This window comes from Neolamprologus brichardi, chromosome 23, assembly GCF_056152115.1.
Source record: "Neolamprologus brichardi isolate AB-2024 chromosome 23, ASM5615211v1, whole genome shotgun sequence".
Lineage (NCBI taxonomy): Eukaryota > Metazoa > Chordata > Actinopteri > Cichliformes > Cichlidae > Neolamprologus > Neolamprologus brichardi.
Genome location: NC_142125.1, coordinates 9,967,331 through 9,991,063, shown reverse-complemented (window position 1 = coordinate 9,991,063; position 23,733 = coordinate 9,967,331). Strand labels below are relative to the sequence as shown.

Below are 23,733 nucleotides of genomic sequence, written 5' to 3'. Positions count from 1 at the left end.
GTCACAAGATCAAGAACAGGAACACTGATTGCATTACAACTCCCCAGAACTAACAGGTCCGCGAACACCTCATCAGGAAACAAGGTGTAAAATCTCACCTATAGATGTCAGCAGATTGTGTTTCTTTTCTGATCACATTAAGTAACTATGACAGTATTGCAAATAACTTGTTTATGCACATTTTCATGTGTTAGAGCCCCAACTTCATTTCAGGAGATGAGACTTGAGGTGAGGAGAAAGAGGATTAGGTTTTAATAAGATCGTGGTGGCATTGTCCCTTTCATGTTTTTGTTTCTATCTTCTTTAATGATAAAACATAGATTTGATCCTTGATATCTTCAGTTTGAAATGCAGATAGGAATTAAAATGCCCGTCCACAGCACACCAATGCCTACCATTTCTGTTCTCCTCCACCTCTGGTATGAGGCCAGTCTATAATCGCTGTGCTGATTAGGCAGAACAGCAATCACTGTATTCAAGATGGTTGGGCAACATGGCAGCTGTTATCTATTTTTAATACATTAATGATAAGTTCATGAGGGTTCCTCAATTGTTGGGAGATGTAGCTACCCACAAATCAATGTATATTTTTGAGTACAGTATTTTCTTCTATTAAATAAAGAAAAAAGTGACTGAGTATACCCTTCATCACATCTGCAGATGACATTTGTGTTAGTTTAGTGTAAATGCTAGAAAACAAAGGAAACTGTTAGCATAGGTGCATACTTTCTACATGCATGCTCTTGTGGCTAAGACGTCTTATACTGGTTTAAGCCAAGGTGTATGGCAGCTTTATGTCGTTGCAATACCTTTTACAGCAGTAAGAGGTATTGTTATTGTTATGACTGATGGATGCTTACTGTACACTCAGTAAAGCTGTGTTATAAGAAATCACTGATCGATCATTCTACACCTAGCTTGTTAGCTGTGAATAAAACAGAGGGTTTGACAAATTTTAGACTGACACTGAGGTTTAACCTTTTAATAACTCCAGCCGATTCCTCAGTTAAATCAGATCAACCAGTAAAATACAACGTCACAGACTTCATTAGAAAGTCGGTTTTATTAATTATCATAAAAACACTTAGGAAGAATAACAGGATGAATAATGGATTTAACTCAGTAAAATATCTGAAAGTTAAAACTCAGGCTCATCTCTCAGATTTAAGTTTAACTGATGAAAAACAAACTGAATGAATGAATGAATAAAATACAAATCAATTTTTTTCTTTCTTTTTTATGAGAAACCTGTAAATGTACCAAACAGAGTGAAAACATCCTCAACTTTTCAGACCATTTGAAGGTTTAACAAAAGTTTTCACGTTTTCTGGAGAATCTGAACATTTCTTCATCTTTAGTTTGGAAAGTGATGCAGTTCAGTGTTTCTAAGAAACATGTTTGAAGAAAGATAAATATTTGTTTAATGTAGATGCTGAAGGACATATCCTGGTCAAAAATGACTCCGCGATTACTCACAGTGTTACTGGAGGCCAAGGTAATGCCATCCAGAGTAGGTATCTGATTAGATACCATATTTCTAAGATTTTCAGGGCCGAGTACAATAACCTCAGTTTTTAGAAGTTTAGAAGCAGAAAAATAGAGGTCATCCAGGTGTTTATGTCTTTAAGATATTTCTGCAGTTTAACTTATTGGTGGGGTTAAAGTCACAATCGGGGATGGGTTCAGGCTCTGTGGGAACATTTAAGGTTTCACGTCTGTAGTGAAGTGACTCTAATAAAAACCTTCGGCATACTGCTTACACTAACCATGTTCATGTTACATGAAGAGGAGTTACGTCTATGTGAAGAACAAACGATGTTATTGCATGAACACCACCGTTTCTGTTCCCAACAGGAAACAGCTCTATTGTTCATGTTGTGTCTGGTGGTGTGTGTACTTCTTGTAATTTATTTTTAAAGAGTGGACATGCTTTTTGTGCACCGCCAGAGTTTTAGAAAGTTCCAGAAATGCTCTTCAGTCTCTGTCACGGCGGCCGTTTTAACCAGTCAGAGGTGGAAACTGAACATCAGACTCTGATTTTATATAAAAATAAAGAATAAAATCTTTAGATTCACTGCAGCTATTTTAATTATATACAAACTTATTTGTTTTGTTACTAAATATGTAAAAATATGCAAAAATAAGTCTCTGGATTCTTTAGGATATGCACTTCTATAATACAACTGCTACATTATTCTGTATTTGGCTCAAACTAAGAACTCATTAAATTCGGTGTACCTCAGGCTCACGTCCTGGTCTTCTTCTCTTCCTCAGTTTACATAACTTATCTGACAGACTTTAGACTTCACAAGCTGTACTTGTGACTGAAAAACATTAAAGGATTTTTTTTTTTATTGAGCACTTAATTGACAAAAAAAACATCACTTTTAAAGTGATAAATATATCATATTAAAATATTTTAAATAGATTGTCTTTGACGTTTAGGAGTAAAAAACCCTGAAAAACAAACTGTACTCACAGTAAGACAAATTCAATACTAATTACTAATATTAGTAATATTACAAAATAATAAATTTAGTGTATAAAATAACTGGTCTTTGAGTGATTATTCAAACTTTGAAATGTGTAAAATAATAAAGGTTCGGGTTTGGAGCATGTTACCTGATCTTCTGACTTTCATTTTAAGATTTATGGATTTAAATTAGCATATTTTCTCAACACTAATTTTTTATTTTATAAAGTAATTGAAACAATTTCATTTTTTCTTTAATGTTTTCACAGGATTTCTAATTTTAGCTGGAAATATAAAGTGTTTGTACTCTAAAGGGTTCAATAATTTCATCCAGCCTAAAAATATTGATTAGGTAACCAATCATCTGATTAGCTTCAGGGCTCTTTGATGTTTTCTGTCCAATCAACTTCTTTGAGAACTTGAGAAAGTTAAACAAAATAAAAGGAACATTTTTTTTCCTCACTGCTGATTAGAATGGCCGCCGTGTCGTGACCTTTCCAGAGAACATCACCTCCTCTGACTGGCCAGGCTGCTATGGAGGGGCCGGACTTTAGATAGGACTTTGTGAGGCGGGTCGGTCATGGTCGTGACGCATTTCATGTTGGAAGGAAGGGTTGTTACTGGGGTAATGGTTGGTATGGGAATGGGCGTGGCTCCTGTCGTTGTTGGGGTTGCCATAATGGTTGTCGTGGTAACGGATGATGGGGTGCTTGTCACTGTGACGGTGGGTTTGGTTAGAGTCGTCTGAATCTCAGCTCTCCTTGCCAGAGCTGTCCGTAACTTCTCCCTCATCTGTTCGATCTCCTCCTCCAGCTCCTCCAGCTCGCCAGGCCGGGGCGGAGCCACAGCAGCACGGGGTGGGGCATCTGAGGCAGGCGGGGCTATGGTAACGGGGGCAGGGGTGGAAGTAGCAGGCGGAGAAAGCGCCGCGGCTGTGGGGGGTGGAGCTGAAGCATTGGGTCTTGCAGAGGAGGATGAGGAGGGGAGCGTGAGGAGTCGGTTGGTGAACGAAGCCGCCGGTCCTCCATTCTCACACAGCCTGCTGTTTGGCCCCGCGTTCGGCTTGGCTGGACCCTCCCTCTCAGCCATGGCGCTGCCTCCCTTGGCTTCAGAGACTGCAAGACGAGCAAGCAGACGGCGGGTGTTCAGCGTCTCCAGGTTGAAGTGGACTCTTTTGAAGTCTCTGGCATCCTTGGCAGCAGCGGCGGTAGCTGCGGCAGCGGCGTCCTTGCTCGCCTCGTTGTTCCATTTGGCTGAAGCTCCCGGAGCGGGAGGGGCCGGAGGGGGCTGAGACTTGTGCAGGTTACAGCTGAACACAGACAAAGACCTTAGGCTTAGAATAATGCACATAAGTCAGTGAGAAATATGTGGATAAGAAATCTCTAAACTCCAAAGGAGACGTTTAGCTTGAAGAACTGAAAAAACATCATAAGGTCATGTGTTTCTAATTTAAAACCAAGATTTTTTCAACAGTGTTTCTGCTCATGAAAGTTTATATTTATCGTATTTCTCATTCATGGATTATTAAATCAGCCTCATAACTGAAAGAATAACTGGAGATTGAAGCCTGAGGTTGTGCTGTTCTCTGCTGACATCTTGCAACTCCCATCAGAGTTAACCTAAACACTCCGAGCTCAGATGGTGAGACTGACCTCTTCTCTCTCTCTGCTCGCTGCCTCTTCACGTCCTCATACGTCATGTTCAGAGCTCGGTGGATTTTCTGTCACACAGAGCGTTTAGTTTTCTCATTTCGTTTTTCACAAACATGAATGAATTATATAAAAGCACTCGGCTGAGGTCATCCCTCTCTGACTTACCTGTGAGGTGTGCAGCCAGTACTTTAGGTTCTGACGACGGCGGATGTGTGGCAGAACGAGTCGGTAAAAACCATGTTCGCCTGCCAGAGTCAGCAAAGCGCCGCTCACGCCGACGCACAGCAACACGAAAAGTCCGGAAAAGTGGCTGATGCCCATCTGAAGAGTCTGAGAGAGAAGGGAGTTATTACTTATACTTATTTACCACATTTCATTAGTTGCAAATGGAACATGCTTAACACAGAAGATAAAAACATAAAAACCTGTGCATGTTTAAAATTGTAAAGGCATTGAAAGGAGCAAAATATAAAACTAAAATAAACCAAAACAAAAAACACCTGATGAGTGCAGGCCTGTGCAAACAAAGAGATTTTGAGTCTGTTTTTAAATGGACGCACACATGTAACTGATCTAAGGTCAGCGGGCAGCTTGTTTTAAAAGAGCAGGAAGATGTATTTGCCCTGTCCTCTGTGCCTGCAGTGTGTCAGCAGCTGGTTTCTTGCTGTGTTGCTAACTGGTTTCCTGTTGCCGACTGCAGTTTGTGTTATGTTTTTTAATCTGCCTTTATGAGGTTTGATAGCTGTGTCTCAGAGTGACCAGCAGGGGACAGCATCTGCCCACCTGAGCACAGTCAGAAAATATATCCAGTCCAGATCTGAAGTGTCCAGACGCCTCCTCATGTTGTTCTGTTGGCTTTGAGAAGGTTGAAATAAAATACATTTCATGAAAGCATCTCAGGTTTGATCTCTGAGCAGCTCTACACCAGCAACAGGAAGGAACAGGTGGCCGCGGCCACACAGGTGTGCTGCTGTCACACTGACCTCAGTAACGGCGAACACACGGTTCCCACACGGAACCACTTTGTACCACTTGTCGTGCAGCAGGTCCATGTAACCATCGGATTTGTACCTGCTGATGAACTCGGAGACATTGGATGTCAGAGGAGAATTCTGAGGGAGGCCGATACCGTAACCTGGAAACAAATAAACAGTAAACAATAAAAACAACAAACGGCAGTACATAATTTGTTTCTCTATCTGTCCAGGAACTGCAGAGAGAAATCAGACATTTGAGCAGACAGATGGTATTGAGCATAAAAGAAAAAACAAAACAAAAACACGACACACAAACAACAAACAAAGAAACTGTCAACAACAATCAATAATAGGCGATCAGGCTCATATTACAGAAAGCTGAACCTCAGAGGTTGTGAGAGGAAGAAAAAACATCAGAAAGGTGAACGATACAAACAGCAACATCAGGCATTGTTCATGTCTGTTTGTGTGGAGTGAGCAGACGGATGTCTGAGCCAAGAACAGGAAGTCGAATAAATCAGGAGTGAAAACCACGGACCTGTTAATTAAGAAGTCTAAGCAGTAATTATTCTGGAGGATGACGCGAAGTCTAATTAAACTAAAAGAAAATCTTAATAATGGCTCATCTGAAGGTCAGAGCGGGAAACTTTTACTGCTCATATTCAAATTTAAACTTTATTCACGTTTCAACCCAATGTTTGACCTCATAAAGACGAGTCACTGTGCTGATCTACATCATTTCCCGTCAGCTTTGGTTTGTAGGCCTGCCTCTACACTGGTCTTCTTCTCCATCTAAATCTGAGAACTGATCTTCTGCTCCTACACTGTGATGGCATCAGCCACATATGGGTAAAACAATTCCATTCGTTCACTTTATTTATTTGGTTTGCAGCTACTTCACTAATATAATTCCTTAATCATTTTACCTAAACATAACACTGATATTACAAAGCATGCACATAATAGCATTGTGTGGTTTTCCTAAAAATGTTTTCTGTTGTTTTTCTTTCTTTGAGTTACCTGGTGTGGGGCAGTAGCTATTTCCTGTCTGGGCAAAAGGCGTGGCTGAGGAAAACAAAATGCCTGCTCAGCAGGACCAACAATGTTCTTAACAGAAACAGGGATGTTTTAGGTTTACTTATGTTATTCTGTGCTTAGTTAGTATTAGTGTTTGTTTTTGTTTCCCTCCTATTGTGTGTAAATGGTTTGGCCAAACCACTATAAAAGCTACCCTCTTGTGTCTTGTAATGAGGTCAGTTTGTGAGTTAAGTTGTGTCCACTTTGTTTAAGTTTCTGGAAATTACGTTTTGTAGAGTTATATTTAGTTGACCTCTTTTATGGGCCCTCTAATTATATTTTTGAATTTTTTTTTAAACAAAATCTGCAGATTCAGTTTGTCCAAACAGCTAAAATAAAGAACAGTGACGCAGGACTGGTGCAGACCCTCAGTTAATGTAAACCTGAAACTATGAAAGTGAGAAACTAACAGCTGTGGACTCTTTATTTCCATTATTTATTAAAACTGTTTTTATTGTGTGTGTTGAGGGATCACGTAAACTTCAGCTTTACTCCACGGATGGAACGATTTCCTGTCACCTTTTTTCTGTTAGTCGCCATTTTGACAATAGTGATGCTGTATCAGAGCACCAACAGTGAAGCATTCATCTTTCTCTACAATGACTCGACAATTTGGCTTCAGACTCAGATCAGTTTTTCTGTTTCTTGTTATCTGAAGGTTCAGGTCACCTGACGAGTTTCATAGTGCTGGCTTGTTTTCTGAACTTCTGAACTATGATGTTACACCCCTCAGTATGTCAAGGTTGTTTGACTGATTCACCAGCTGATCTTTAAATCGTTAAACTATCACACAACTTTGCTCCTCTCCTCTGATTAGTCCAATTAAAAGAAAACACTGACAGGAAGTCACCTAAACAGAAACAGCAAATGTACACTTTGACCTGACCGAAACACAGACGGAACACCCGCAGTATTGCTTGCTTACCTTCAATGGCAAACGGTTTCCCGACTGTCGCCAGTTTGCAGTCGGCATCGATGGAGACTTCGTAATCCAACAGAGCTTTGTCCATGATGAAGGCATCGAGCTGAGGAGGATCTGTCCTTCAACACAGAGCCACACTGTTACTACGGAAAACTCCAAAACCACACACACAGACAATGATGCACGTCATGTCTTCCTGTTTTCTTCTGACGTGTTTCCAGTCCGAGCCTCTGCTGTGCTGGGATGTTCAGTTTTAATTATGATCGGCCTATCTTCATCAATCACCTACATACCACAGTATCAGTAATTAAATCGTATCTTGACCCAGCGGTCTTAGCTACTTATAAGCCGATCTTTAACCTTCCTTTCAGTAGTTGTCAAACAGCTTAAAGATCATTTGCAGAGGAATGGCTTGGTTAAAGAGTTTCAGTCAGGTTTCAGAGACCATCACAGCACAGAAACAGCTTTAGTGAAGGTTACAAATGAGCTTCTTATAGCCTCTGACAGTGGACTCATCTCTGTGGTTGTCCTGCTAGACCTCAGTGCAGCGTTCGATACTGTTGACCATAATATCCTATTAGAACATTAGAGCAGAGGTTCCCAAAGTGGGGGGCGCCATTGCAGGAGGAAAAAAAAGAAAGAAAAAGAACGCTTGGACACTGTTAGCATTTTGGACAGGTTTTTGATGGGGCTCCCACACAAACGCAAAGCAGAAGATGAAACATTGCCAAATATGTTTCCAAACCAACTTCCTTCCAAGCCAAAGACTAGAAAATATGATGAAGCACATCTTGCCTTTGGCTTCACCTGCATAAGTGCCAAAGTAGGTCTCCCCGACAGAATTTGTTTCCCCTGCGTTGGGAGCACGCGCTGGCTTGTCCAAATCCCGGACAAACAGTATCCCACATTCCTGATTTTCAGTTCACAAACACTTCTTATAATGACTAACTACTCCTGATGTTTTGGAGATGTTAGCTCTTTATACAGTAGTCTTTATGAAAAGACATAAAGACCTGGATGACCTTTAATTTTCTGCTTCTTAATTCAGATAAAACTGAAGCTATTGTACTCAGCCCTGAAAATCTTAGAAATATGGTATCTAACCAGATGCTTAGTCTGGCCTCCAGTAACACTGCGAGGAACCTTGGAGTCATTTTTGACCAGGATATGTCCTTCAATCCCCATATGATGGGGATTCGCACGATGCACTGAGTGTTTCTTCTTCGCTCACTTTCATCACTCTCAGTTCATACAACTCTCTGCATTACACCTCTATGCTTTTTGTCTCCCCTTGCTCTCTTCCCTCTCCTCTCAACCCCTCCCTGATTCTGTCAGAGGTTTCTTCCAGTTAAAAGGGAGTTGTTTGTGTTTGGCCATAAATAAAATTAGAAAAACTGAACTGAGTCTGGTTTCTCTGTTAGAACCAAGAGAATCAGAGCATAACCTGCAGCTGAATGCTGCTCTCTTACTTGAGGGTGGCAACTCCTTCAGGTGTGGTCGGCTCGTTGAAGCGTCTCATGTATTCATGCATTTCTGGAAAACTCTTCTTCATGTAATCCTCCGCACTGCTTTCCCTCACTGTCCCAAAACGAAAACCCTGTGACGGATGATGAAGCTGCACACACCAACGAAGAGGAGGAAGAGGACAAGAAGAATGAAGGACACACAAACAGAGGAAACAGCGGATGCTGCATATTCAGCTGAAACACATGAAACATCTGTGAACACATTTGACCTGAAACACCCCACAAAGCTGCACAGTACAGGGCCACTCACGCTCACATTCAGTTTCATGTTTCTTCTTAGTCACGCTTTATTTTATAGATTACATCCAGAAATTTCCTTCACAGCCTCTTGATACACTATGAGGATAGGCGGCACCCAGAAAGCTGCAGGGCTTCACATTTAAAATAAAAAGCTAATCACACACAGATGGACGTCCAATTAAAGCTCCCTGAGCTCCCAGCAGTGCCGGCTGTGCAAACACTGAGAGGCGTGCTTCATGCTTCAATCAGCCGCTGAATTGAAAGTGTAATTATGACAAGGCAGGTGATCCACAGAGCAAATTTAATCTGTAATTGTTTTAGGACGGAGAGCACAGAGTGAAAAGAGTCTGCAGAGAGTTCACAAACACAGATCTGACCTCGCCTCAACCAGCAGCACCACATTGCCTTTATCATGAGACTGAAAAATGTTTCACAGGAAAAACACTTGTGGTTGTCTCACTTTAAACTCACCATCTGACCGCAAATTTTGTGTGTGTGAGTGTGAAACTGATGGTGTCAGACCGGGCATGGTTAGAGGTGAGAAATGGTCGAGTTTAGTCGCATGCTGTGTGAACCCCAGGCTCCAAGTAAGACTCTGACCTGGGCCTCTGTGTGAGATCTCATGCTGTGTAGCTGATATCCCCTGTTAGTGTTTTTCTTGCATCTTCATATTATTGTTGTTCCAGGATCACCATTGCAACTGACCAATTACATTGTGATGTCATAGCTTTGCACTTTGGGGGTAAAAGTCAAAAACCTCTTTGTTTATATAAAACTGTAAAAAAAATTCCTCAATAAATGGTAAGTGTTTCTAATAAAGGTTTATCTTCTCTTAATTAATTCATACAATATAATAAATATATTGTCAAGTTAGGTTTCATGTTAGTCAAATTTTGCTAGTGATAGTTTTTAAGAGCATTCGCTAACTTCCTGGCTAATGATAACTGAAGGTTCAAGTTGTTCTTGCCCAACTTGGCTGAAAATTTAACTGGTCCTTGACCAACATTATTATAATGATGCAGGATGCTAATCTCCAGTATGAGCCCTATATGCTGAACCAAAGGGATGCTTCAGAAATGTTTTAGTCTCTCAGGATGTCCTGTTTGCACTCTCCTTGCTCTACGTGTGATTGGAGACCAGCTGAAGATCCTGACACTAACAGCAGAACCATGACAAAATAATCGAACCTTACGATCTCACCTTGGCATCATGGATCCCTGAGACCTCCTCAAAGGTCTTCTCTCCCACCATGACAGCAGCAAGGTTGGCGGTGTAGCTGGACAGCACCAGCAGACAGAAGATGGCCCACAGGTTCATCAGGAAGCGGCCCGTCCAGCACTTTGGGGTCTTAGAGGAGACGGTGCGCCCGAACAGGATGGCGTAGCACAGGTTGAGAGCCGATGAGTAAGAGAATACCCTCATCCGGTTGCGCCCATGAGGTGTCATCCCATAAGGACTCTTCCACTCGTAGAGCGTGAGGAAAAGTGCAGTGATGTGCAGCGCCAGGAAGATGCCCACCCACATGGACCAGTGCAGGGGCCACATGAAGGCCCCGATGGGGGCTGCTGTGTCCTTACTGCGCACCAGAATGCCCAGGCTGGTGGAGAAGAAGGGCGAAGTGAAGTCGATCACCCGGCTACGGGCAGAATTTATGCTAAATGAGGTGACGGCCATGTCTGCCAGACCATTCAGGAGATCTCCCACCAGCCCGGTCCAGCGCCCTCCCTTCCAAGCTCCATACTTTCCGTCTCCGACGATGTAAAGGTCAAACTCAAAGCCTAGGTCCTCAGCCAGCTTCTCCAGCAGGTCTATACAATATCCATAGCAGCACTTGGTGTAGTCTCTGGGCAGCGAGCTGCTGTTCCCAACTGCCACTTCCCTGAAGTATCTCTCCAGGGTCTCTGAGCTGTTAGCGGCAGCATCCAGGCAGAATTGACCAGCCGGGCAGCTGCCCTCGTCGTCCACGTCCCGCGTGAACACGAAAGGATGTTCCACCAGGGTTACCACCCGGACCCGACTCCCTGCCACGGGCAACCCTGCCCGCCACCGGCCCCTGGTCCTCCCACCCATCCCATCCATCCTGTGGTGAGGCTTGGGTCCTTGCCACACTTGCTGGTCCTCCACCTGCAGCGAGCCATCCTCCCAGCTGCCTACTGTCACCCAGGTGGGTTGACCCAGTGCGTCCCGCCGCAGACTCCAGATATGGAATCGCTGCAGAGTAATAACCTCAGACCAATTCTGGTGGACTCGGATGGGACCGGTGAGTCCAGAGAAAGATGTGTTTGACAAAAACCTGCAGCAGAAAAAAAAGCGGGTTGCATGTGAGTGGGGGCAGGGCTTGTGAGCAGTGCTGTTGGATCATTGTCTACTGAATTATCAGTTTTTAACTGAGAGCAGAAGAAAATGGATCACAAAATTATCAGTCAATAGGCTAATAAATAAAAAATTACTCTCCCACCGGGATCAACGCTTGACTCCGTCTAACTTTAACCATAAAAACTACATTTTTAATACACAGATGACCCTGATGTGTTTCCAGCTCTGATTGGTCAATATGATGGCAGACACAATGTTTCCACTGATCATGAAGAAGTTTTTTGGTTCTACAGATAATGTAACTGTCATGAATCGCTGTATGGTAGGCAGGAGATTGGACCCGAAATGCAGGACTCTCAACCAGAGACGGGCAGTAACGCGTTACTGTAATCCAATTACTTTTTTCAAGTAACGAGTAAAGTAAGGGATTACTATTGCAAAAAAGGTAATTAGATAACTGTTACTTTCCTGTTAGCACGCTGCGCTACTGCGTTACTAAAACCGTGACTTTTTTGCAAGAGTGTCTCACGACAAAGACATAAGCCAGTGCCATGTTCGTGGCAACAGCTGTGCGCAGATCAACAATGGATAATATAACGTGTGCGGGAGAGAGTATGAGCGTGGAAGTACTGACCTTACTTTGAGTTTAATTCTGTAAAAAGTGACAAAAACATTAGCCTCCGCTGTTCACTGCATGGGGAGAAAAAAATCTTTTTTACAGCAAAACCCCCCCCTAAACTTCCGAGCAAGCACCGAGAGTGCGCTACCACGTAATGGGAAATTCACAGAGAAACTCCCAGATCCTTCCACTGACCGCTGCGGCACACCTGCACCAGGGCAAACCTCCTTCCGCCTGCTCCACTCCTGCTTTACAGGTGAAAATAGAGCAACAGGACCGCTGAGTCTTTGATTTTATTTATTTTCTGCTGTGTTTTACTTGCATCTATTTGAATGAGTGAGTGTAGCGCAAAAAAATATTTTATTTTATGTGCTGGAATGTGCAGAAAATAGGTTTAAATGTTAAACAAATTTCTTCCAGTCAGAGAATATTTCATATAATTAAATATAGGCTTGATGCATAAAGTTAAAAGATTAAAACTAATAAAACCAGTTTTAAAAAGAGACTTTTTCATTTGATTACATTTTATATGATGGATTATGCAGAAAAAGTAGAATTGTGCTGAAAGATCTATCGCTTTATTACCTATTCATGTTGCAAATCATGTTTTTAAAAAGTAACTAATTACTTTTGAAAATAAGTAATCAGTAAAGTAACGGGATTAGTTTTTTGGGTAAGTAATCAGTAATTAGTTACTGATTACTTTTTTCAAGTAACTTGACCAACACTGCTCTCAACACACGTGGGTGAACTCAAAATGTAGCTTTATTGCTGACTCAAGGGAAAATGATACAAAACTATACTGGGAAAATATAAACTAAACGCACAGAGAGGCACACAAGGGAACACACAGCATGAGGGACTGAGGGAGACTCTGACATAAATACACAGAAAACTAACAAGGAACGTAGGAGCACACAGGGAACACAGCTGACACGAATCATGATAATAATGAGACAGGGGAAGAGCAAACACAACATGACGGACACAGACAGAGACTATCAAAGTAAAACAGGAAGTACACAGAGATGTAGACCGGAGAGGGAGAGAGAACATGAGGAGCACGAGGGAGAGAGGCAGGCATGACAGGCTGGGGAAAACATGATGGCACAAGAACTCACACAACCATATAAATGCAGACACCCAGGTGGAGAAACAGAAGGCAACAACACAGGGGGAATACTGAACAGAATAACGTAGGAAACCTAGAATAATTCTTAACATAATGCAGAAAATGACAAAAAGCACAGGAAACTTAAACCGCTGGGCCAAAATGACCCAGATCCATGACAATAACGTGATGTTTGTGTCAGAGATGTTTTTTAATTTGTAAATCGTCCTGTGTTTATTCTCATGTCTTTGGGGCATTTATAACCAAAAATAATACCATTGATTAAGAGTTTCAGGTTTCAGGACATCACTGTGAAAACTGTAAAAAGTTAAGTTAATGTGGAGTTTCATTGACAGAGCTCTCTGTGACAGATGTGAGCAGATATGCAGTCTTGAAGTCTTTAACCTTAAACAACCTGAACAAAGTTTAAGTGTTCTTAGATCCTCATGTTTGATGATTCTAACATTAAATGTTTCACTTCACATTTTACCTTTTCTTCTCCTGCAGCCGATAATCTGTCTGCTCTGGTTTTATCTCAGTCGAGTATAATTTAATTTACTGTGAATGTGTTTGATCTGTCTTCGTGAGGAATCCCGGCGCAGCAGCTAAACCTTTTATCCTTCTAAAACTTGCAGCTCTGTTTCATGTACACCACAGTATTTGATGCAGCTTTCAGAGTTTCCTGCAGCTCGTGTGCAACTGTTGGTTTTGGTATTTGACAAATTTTCGCTTTCACACCTTTTAGGAACTGATATTCTCATAGTAGAGTCAGTGTCTGTTTTTACTTTTTTTTGTTCTATAATTTAAAAAAGTATTCGTTTCATTTTTGCACACCAACTCTTGTGGTCATAAACTGTAAAATTATCTGTGTTCACATGTTTATAACTGAAAACTAAGGCAGACTGATGATATGTTTAACATGTTAACCTGTTTTAATGTCGGATTCACTCAAAGAACTGATTTCTCTGACTCAGTCAAATATGAGGAACCCAGTTTATCAGATTCATATTCTTGTGTCCTGTGAAGAAGTAACAGATATAGTTAATCTGAACAGAAAACACATCTTTAAACATGTCCAGATGTTTAACATAAAAGCTAATCATTCACTTCTTGACCCCACAAACAGCTGCTTACATGATGCTGACAGAGGAGAAAGAGCATCTCCATCTCACGTTCAGTGTTAGAATAAAACTCCAGCAGACATAGGGAAATGATCAGACAACTCAACCCAGAGCTGCTTCTGCTGGCTTTGAATCCAGGAGGACACCATTAGAAGATTGAACAAACATTAATGAAGCTTTTAAATAAGAAAAAAATAACATAAAAGTGCCCAATCATCCAGGTAAGAAAATCCCAAAAAAGTTGATGTTGTTCATCTGGATGTAGTGTTTTCAGTAGGAGAAACGATTCATCATCATCCAAGTGGCTTCTTCAGTCTCAGCTGACTGCAGGTGTGCCCAACCTTATAAATAGTACATTTATGTAATGACTGTAAGTAGCCCACTGAATGAACAGTTTCTTCATCATTAATATGAAAATTGTCATAACCACTGATCAGCAACCACTGATCAAAGACCATGAGTACCATTCACAGAGAGTTAGGAAATGGCTGCAATCACAGCATTGTAAGAGGGTGATTGATTCCAGTGTAGATTCCAGTCAACTGAGTTTTTTTCTTACCCCTCCCAATTCATATGCATCAGCCTTCTATCTGTGGAAGGCTGTTTACCTCAGCTGCCAATACTGGGTGAGAAGTATTTGCCTTGATTTACTTTTTTTTTGCCTGTCCAGCGCAGCACTGTAGCAATCAGAATTATTGTCTCAAGGCCAAATAAAATGCCCAACGGATTTATTTTTCCAATTGGATCATTATTGGTCCACTTGATCTTTATTATTTATTTATTTATTTATTTTATTTATTTATTTATTTTTGCTTTTAGGTTTTGACATACACATGATTGGGGGATAGGAAAGGGAAAGACGTAGACTTAGAGAAGTTCAAGAAAAGGAGAGGGGAAAGAAAAACAGAGGGGAAGAGGGACAATGAGAAAAGACATTAAGAAGTCCACTGAATCACCTGCTGGAAGAAAAAAAAAAGAAAACAAGCAAAAAGAGAACAACACAGTAGGGAGACTACAGCAACAACCTAGATAAGATAAATATAAGCAATAGTAAATAATAAATATTGAATGTTACTGAGCAGCACGCAAGACCGACAACGCACGGTATGCTTTGAAGCAGGAGCCAAGAAAAATAGTATGTGTCTGTGAACACCTGTGTGTACACCTGTGTGCGTGAGCATGCTTGTATTCAAAAAGTTTCTCCATGTAACTATCTGATAGAGAGTGTGGGGAGCCATAGCCCTGCCCCCCAGGACATGAAGCAGGCATGGAGGAGATCCAGGCCCCAGACATCTAGAGGTCCAAGGAGGACTACTGGAGGGGCAGCCGCACCATCCTCCTGGAAAGAGCTGAGGAGAGCCCCATACAGGGGGTCACCCAGCAGCTGCGGTGCAGAAGCTACAGGTGACTGCGGTGACGTGCCCGCGGGCTCTGCCGGCAGCCAGTTGCACCAGAGTGGGCAGAGCCCTGGGCCAAGAGGCCGAGGTCAGAGAGCCCCCCACCCTCCGGTAGGAGCCCGACCGAGCCACGTGCACCAGGCCCCGTCAAGCAACCACCAGGAATGAGTCAGTGCATACCTGAGCACCCAGCCCCAGACACCAAGAACCACCAATACGCCGACGGCTGAAGGCATCAGCCACCAGCAGGGATTGTGGTGGGGGGAGATAGGCCCCCGCACCTGGGGGCCTGAGATGTTCCCAGAGAGGTGGAGTCTAAGACCCGACTTGACACATAGACATAGACAAACAGGCACACACAGACACAAACATGCATTCCTGCCCTCATGCACACATATACCAATAGTCAGCACTCGCCCAACATGGAGACAAACAGAAATGAACACTGTATACCTTGATTTACTCTTGATTAAACTTTGCAAAAGGAGTCCGATATAAGTCAGAAATGAACTTGTTTATCCGCATTTTCATATGCAGCCCTGACTTCATTTCAGGAGATGAAGCTTAATGTGAGGAGGAAGAGGATGAGATTTTACTAAGGTTACTATGTTACTTGAAAAAATTTATTTGTAACTAATTACTGATTAATTCTCCATTTTCAAAAGTAATTAGTTACTTAGTTACTTTTTAAAAACATGATACACAACCTGAATAGGTAATAAAGCAATAGACCTTTCAGCCCAATTCTATTTTTTCTGCATAATCCATCATATAAAATGTAATCAAATGAAAAAGTCTCTTTTTAAAACTGGTTTTATTAGTTTTAATCTTTTAACTTTATGCACATTGCATCAAGCAAAAATTCAATTATATGCAACAGTCTTTGACTTGAAGAAATTTGTTTAACATTTAAACCTATTTTCTGCACATTCCAGCACATAAAATAAATTTTTTTTTGTGTTTACAGTCACTCTTTCAAATAGATGCAAGTAAAACACAGCAATAAATCAAATCAAAGACTCAGCAGCACTGAGTCCTGTCGCTTTTAAATCTATTTTCACCTGTTTAGCAGAGGTGGAGCAGGCGGAGGTTCGCCCGGTGCCACAGCGGTCATGTCAGTGGGAGGATCCGGGGGTTTCACATTCCCATGGCAGCGTGCTAGGTACTTGCTCGGAAGTTTAGGGGGTTTTTTCCGCTGTAAAAAGAAGTTTTCTTTCCACACAGTGAACAGCGGACGCTAATATTTTTGTCACTTTTTACAGAATCAAACTCAAAGTAAGGTCAGTACTTCCACGCTTTAAACGCTGCACGGTGATACTCTCTCCCGCACTCTATATATTATCCATTGTTGATCTGCACACAGCTGTTACCACGAGCGGTGCACATGCTTACGTCATTGTCATGAGACACTCTCACAAACAAAATCACAGTTTGTGGGGCAACCGTGGTTCAGGCGGTTGGGACACTCATCTGTAACCGGAAGGTTGCCGGTTCGATCCCCCTGCTCTCTCTGTCCTGGTTGTTGTGTCCTTGGGCAAGACACTTTACCGCCTACTGGTGTCGGCCAGAGGGGCCGATGGCATGATATGGCAGCCTCGCTTCTGTCAGTCAGTACTTCCACGCTTTAAACGCTGCACGGTGATACTCTGAGGTATAGCTGCCCTGGGTCAGTCTGTCCCAGGGCAGCTGTGGCTACAACTGTAGCTTTCCTCAGTGTGTGAATGTGGGAGTGAATGAATAGTGGAATTGTAAAGCTCAACCGTTTTTTAACATGCGGCGCAAGGAAAGCCGATCGGATCAGGGTCTTGGATTTGAACGCTCCAACGCCCCTTGTAAACCCCCCCTATGGTGCGTCATAAAACTAAGGCACTGTGTGTCTTCCTGCTGATCACAAAGTGTCATCTCCCCTCACCCTGTGAGGTGGGTGTAATCCCTTTAACGGTCCACCATACACAAGCATAGGTGAGGCCATAAAGGGGAGGAAGTTTACTAAATAAGATAACAGAACCTTCACATAGGATGTGCCTGCAGTTAAAAACGCCTCCCCCACCATTCTACATGTGGGGGAGGAGACCAGAAGAATATCTAAACATGCAGTTTGAAACAAGGTTTACAAATTTAAGTACAATAATGACAACTATTATCAAAATCAACCTAACAACTACCTCTGGTTGTCTCGTTCCTTCATATTTTTGTTTCTTTCTCCTTCGATGATAGCACAGGTATGATGCTTTATATCTTGAGTCTGAAGGCGTAGAAAGTAATTTAAATGTTCCTCATTCACACATGAACGCATGTAATTTCTCCTCTCCTCCGCCTTTGGCTTAGTATGTATGTGGCCGGTCTCTCGTCACCTATGTGCAAAACCATTAGCCTGAAGGAAGATGTCCTTCCCAGCCACGGTATTCAAATATGGTGGAACATGGCGGATTTCGCAAACTGGCAATGCTCGTGTGCATATTTAATAGATTAATCATAGGTCCATGTGTTAGGTTACTGATAGCTAAACTTGTCAGTTTTTTGGAAGTTACACATTAATCTATTTAATAGAAAAATACTTTACTCATAAATATATCTTAAAAAATGTCTGACTGCACCTTCAAAGTCTCTCAGAGTGATGAGAAATGCTGGCACCACTTTGGATCTCATGTTCAGAAACACACCTTTGGTTAATGGCAGTAACTGGTTCAAATACATCAATGATCCCCATGAAGGAAACATTCTGGGTTCCATCAACACATTATTCTTCTGAGGCTGCTGGAGATCAGAGAGTGTGAACTGTAATAAACTTCCTCATAAATAACAGCTAGATCCAACATGTTTATTTCCAACACACGCACTGTATATATGAATATAAGGCAGTATTAATATAAACTCCTCCTGCCTGCAGGTGTGGATGGTGTAATCAAAGTCACCTCTTTTTTCCATCAAACAGTTGCTGGAGCTGAATCTCAGTGCTGACAGTAAAGCTGAAATTACTCATTAAATCTACCATAAACATTCATTGCTGCACTACTTTCTAATTATGAGAAGAATTCATGTTTAATTCTGAGAACAGAGTGATGTACCCGTTCCTTTCAGTCAGAGCAGCTTCAAACATGAGACACACAGAAGGGTGACACTGGCCTGTCGATGAGAGCCGTGTTTTATCTCAAATGCTGAATCTGGGACGATCTTCGGCTGCATCCGAGCCTCTCTGTACAGTCTGCATATTGACGCCTACCTCTGCAGAGGCTTTAATCCTGTTACAGCTTCCTTCTTATCGGCTCTGCCTCCAAACGAGCTCAGCTGCTGTGTTTGTGACAGCCTCCTTTGTTTCAGCAGTGCTTGCTTCATAGTTCAGTCACGTTCCAGAAGGTTAAAGGTCGTTTATAACCAATAATTGATAAATAGGGGTCCAGGAGTCCAAAGGGGCTTTTAATAAGATTGTAATTACTCTGTAATTAATGGAATTTGAATGCATTTCAATGCAATTGATGGAACTTCAATGCAATTGCATTTTACAGTACAGTACAGTAGAGATACTGTAGTTAATTTTAAGTACTGCATAATTTCTTGGATACTTAAGCACACTTTGCTTTTCAGGGCTTGGGTCGTATTATAAAGTGTTACTCAATGTTTTTTAATTAACTTGATAATTAAATAAAATTATTTTGTCTCCGTAAGGGAAACGTCTAAACCATCAGCATGGCAGACTGAGGCACAGACTGATGAAAAATGATTTCTTCTGTGCTGTTTTTGAAACAGATTTATATAAAACTGTATTAAGTATGAAGAGTCAAAGCTCTAAATGATCAGGCCTGCTTCATGTGACTACCTTACTGTAAGTCTTCAGCTTCAGGTGTGCTCTAAGATGAAGTCCACCTGGTCCTCCCTGTGAATCCACAGCTCTAAGAACACTGGGAGAGTAAAATCTTTTCTTTGGGTTGTGATGTTTTTTGTCCTTGCTTAAAAAGCTATGAAAACATCAAATCCCGAAAAGTGAAACCAATTCTGTGATGATATCTAAACTGAGAGACTAAAGTGTCCTCTTACCTGGACAGGTACTGTCCTGAGGTCAGCAGCTCGTGCTTGTTGGGTTTGTCGTAGCAGTTCATCGTGTTCTGGATCAGAGCCAGGTCCGGCCTCACCGCAGTCGCCGCAGCAACAGCCCTGGTGATGAGCTGCAGGGCGTCTCTAACGTAGTAGTCAAGCGGTTTCCGTTCCACCTCACCGTAGGCCAGTAGGCCAAGCGGCAGCCCGATGGTGTGCAGCACGTCGGGGCTGAGCGGCTGACCCAGCACCCAGTGTACCATGGGTAACGTCAGGCCCAGGTCCTGGGCGCTGCGCAGCACAGCCGCTGCGCACTGCGGGTCGGCCCCGAACAGCAGCACTGAGGCTGGTGAGGCTTGGTTCTGCCGGAAGTGTCGAGACAGGAAGTCGTGGATCTGCGTGTCATCATGAGCCAACTGCGTCAGGTTCAGCAGGGCTCGCAAGTGCCAGGTGACCCTCCTGCCGCCCTCCCACGATGCACTGCTGTGATGGTCTAGGAGCTGCAGAAGACCCCGAGCCTCCTCCCAGCCCCGACACAGCACGGCGGTCCCCTCCCGCCAACCGGACCGCTGCAGAACAGTCAGCAGCAGATCAGACAGACCGGACTCTGGAACACCCGTCACCATCTGCAGGTGGAACCGGTTCTGGAGGAGAACAGTTTTAGAAATGAGAATATCAATCAGATCAGTCAGTCCTGTTTGTGTCTGGAAGTTAAATCTGCTACTAAAGAGCAACGCTCCACAAACCCACACAAAACCACCATGAAACAGCTTCCTGTTTCATACCATCAGAGGAGAACATCAGAGAACAGACTCTGGTTTACATGTTCAGTTGGTCTTGGGAAAAAAAATCTGATATGCTTTTATTTCTGAAGTGTGAACAGATTGTTAGTGACATGAAAAATGGAAACTGATTCCCACGAAGTTCTCACAAACGTTTATACATGACACACAAAACATACAGCAGAACATACATTCATTTAAAACAGCTTCCTGTGGGTTGAAGCAAACTAACTGAGCAGGGCACCTGTGCTGCTCATTTCCAGCTCCACCATTTGATTCCTCTGTGGCCACTTCACATGTTTCCACAAAAGCCAAGTGTTACTTCAGTGTGTGCGTTTGTTTGTGTTGTTTACACCACATTGCCGGGGGTTCACACTGTAACATGAAGACGTCCCTGCAGGTGTGTTCAGGTATGATAATCAGTCCTGCCGTGACCTTTGAGCCAGGCACTCACCTCAAAGCTGCTGATGTCTCAGCTCAGGTGTGGCTGCAGGTGATCAGTTTATCACCTGCAGCCGCTGATGCTTGAAACCATCAGACAGCTGAAGGCAGATCAAAGAGATGCTGCTCTCTCTGTTGCTATGGTGATGCAGGACACGTCCTCTGTCCGTCACCGTGACAATGCACTGACAGGCGGAGCTTTAAGGATTTGAAGTGTCAGACCTGCGAGAACAGAAACGTTGGATTGGCCGTCAGGTCGACACATCGCTTTACTGCAGTTCACCTCCAAATACGCAGCAGCACGAGGTCACCTGATGTTACTTGAAGTCAGGATAATGTTTGGTTTTGAACAGATAAGGTTTCTGGGTACACTGTGATGTCATTTCCTGTTTTTACTCTCAGCAGTTTCAAAGGACCACGAAGAGTTCATTTTAAGAATGTTTAAGTTTGAGGACTGTGGCCACGCACACAGTCACATGACGTCACAGATCAGAGACGATCCTCGCTTCAGAGCCATGAGATCACAGCAGAATAATTGGGTTAAATCTGAGTTGAGACATCTGAAATCAAGAGGAGGATGAAGAGGAGAAGGAGACAAAAGCAGTTTGCTCAGGAAGATGATAATGATGATGATGGTGATGATGAAGAGCCCAGTGAATATGCAAGTTCCTGAGCTACAGAAAGTTTTGTGCGGACTGCAGCATGAAACGTTTCCTGAGGAGAAACAAAAAAGCAGCTGATTTTACTCGTTTCACTCCCAGAATAAAAGCAGCCCTGCAGGCTCTACCTGTCCTAGGGCATCATGGGAAATGCAGGAAATCACCGATGGAGGCAAAAGGGCCGTGACGCTTGAAATTTTAAAACATGAACTCGTAATCCTCGGAACAAAGGGTCATTTCCCGTTCCCGATGGGATCAAATTGTCAATCCTCTCAACTGCATCTGGAAACGTTTCTGTGTGTGTGTGGGTTTGTGTGTGCGTAAAACACACTGTGTAGTTTTGTGTGTATCTCTGTGTGTGTGTGTGTGTAAAACACACTGTGTAGTGTTTTTCGTGTTTGTGAGTCTGTGTGATGTTAACCGCAGCTGCACAGATTTAACCACTGGATCACTGGATGTGTGTGATGGAGGAACAATGAAACACACACACACTGGTCTGCAGTGTGCGCACAAACACTTGTCAGGCTGTGATTTAAACTCTGAGCAGAATGCTGCTCGCTTCGTCATTTCAGAGGTTGTCAGGATCTCAGATGTTCTTCCTTTCATGAACATTTTGTGATCTCAGTACAGAAACCACGATATGAGAAGGAACAGAAGGCTAATAAAAACACTAAATATAAACGTCATCGCCTCTAACTCAGACATTTGTCCACGACATTCACCCGGGATCAAACGTATTTGGGATAAACCTGGACCCGAGTTTTGATCTTCTGCTGAGCCTGCAGGTGCACCATGAAAAACTCATGAAAAACTCAACCACCAATGAGATCCTGACGCTGAGCTCCAGGTGCTAAATAAATGTATTCAAACACCTTCACACTGGCCGAGTGTGTTTCAGGCTACGTCTACACTAATCCAGATAAAATTCAAAACAACGTTTTTGTCTAAAAACACTCCGCGTCCGCACTATCATTTTCAGGGTTTTTTTTGTTTCCGAACAGTTGTTCATCCACACTGAAACGACGGATTTCAGTATTGTGCATATGCGTGAAACGTAAGACAATTCGGCCTGCCTCATTTCTGTCTGCTGTTTATTTACTTTCTGCCTCTTAGAAACGTCGCAGCAAAATGTCGAGGAAAAGAACCACGTTTTTTAAATGGACTGACAATGAGGTGAAGTTCTTGCTGCGAGTAACACAAAAGTACAAAAGTTGCAAAAGCGAGTGAGAATTAAAGAATTTGAAGAAAAGCTATCTGGAGCATTCACAAACTGATATTAATCTTTAATAGGACTGTCAAAATTGAGACCAAACAAAACAACTGCTCTATAATGCTCTCCGCTATCTTAGTTTAGTTGGTCACATGACTGCATCATATGACTAAAATGCGTCATTGTTTTCGCATGCTCCAGGTTCACAGTCCACACTGTGACGCAAAAACCGGGGTTTTCAAATGTATCCGCTTTGGAGAGGGTTTTCAAACACCTCCGTTTTCCTTGACCAAAAACTCTATCTCAGTGTGGATGGAAGGTCAAACCTGAGAGAAAACAATGCGTTTTCAAACGAAAACGTATTAGTGTGGACATGGTCTTAGTGTTTCTGACTCACCTGGATACAGGTGGTATTTTTCAGCACGGAGCTTCTCCACCTTTCTCCAGGCAGTGCAGGTGCAGGTGAAGCTGAAGTGTGAACTCTGAGATCTGTTTCTTATTTTGGAGCCGTCAGGCTGTCGGCTCCCTGCAGACTTAAATGAGGCCATCCCGGCCTTTCTGACCAGCCGTTTGGATGATAACTTGTCATCCTACAGGAGAACTGCGAGAAGAACAAACCTACCCTCTCTGATTTACAGAGTGAAACCTGAGATCATCTCCTGGCAGGAAACACAGGTGAGACCTTAAACACACCATCAAACTCTGAGGAGTTTCTGTTTCGAAAGCTAAAGCTCACCGAAGAGTCGCTAAGACCGATGTGAATGTTTCATTATTCAACTGAGCATTAACAGCAATGCGGAAGAAAAACTGTGACGTTTCAAGTGATGGAGATGTGCAGCTGCTCCGAGTCTGAACAAAGTCAATCAATAAAACACAGAAATGAGATCAAAGCACACACTGAATAAAAGATGAAAACGAGGAGATAAAAAGACAGCAGAGATGAAAGAGTCACAGCTGAAACACAAACTGAGTTCATTTACAGCCAAACATTAGAAACCCACATCTGACTGAAGCTGAACATAACAGATTCAACAAGAAGCATCCACCTCAGTGACAAAACAGGAAGCAGGACGGGTCGCTTTACAGAGGAGCTGCTGAGAGAGTCTCAGATCATTCTGCGTTTCACCGAGGAAGGGGTTATTGATTGTCATGCTCAGCAGAAAGAGGAGCATCATCAG

At 42.7% G+C, this 23,733-nt stretch overlaps 1 protein-coding gene across 1 annotated transcript in view; it reads right to left on the bottom strand.

Annotated features, from left to right (window-relative positions):
• Window positions 1-2,745: 2,745 nt before the first annotated feature.
• The window catches only part of grin3bb (glutamate receptor, ionotropic, N-methyl-D-aspartate 3Bb), a 51,730-nt gene continuing 30,742 nt past the window's right edge, over window positions 2,746-23,733 (bottom strand). Inside the window, exons 2-9 of the mRNA XM_087836471.1 lie at window positions 19,467-20,107; window positions 10,068-11,160; window positions 8,571-8,716; window positions 7,105-7,220; window positions 5,109-5,260; window positions 4,291-4,455; window positions 4,126-4,193; window positions 2,746-3,782 (exon numbers count right to left, since the gene is read on the bottom strand). Coding sequence (XP_087692597.1) covers window positions 2,981-3,782; window positions 4,126-4,193; window positions 4,291-4,455; window positions 5,109-5,260; window positions 7,105-7,220; window positions 8,571-8,716; window positions 10,068-11,160; window positions 19,467-20,107 — 3,183 coding nt within the window. The 3' untranslated portion in view covers window positions 2,746-2,980. The remainder of the gene's footprint in view (window positions 3,783-4,125; window positions 4,194-4,290; window positions 4,456-5,108; window positions 5,261-7,104; window positions 7,221-8,570; window positions 8,717-10,067; window positions 11,161-19,466; window positions 20,108-23,733) is intronic.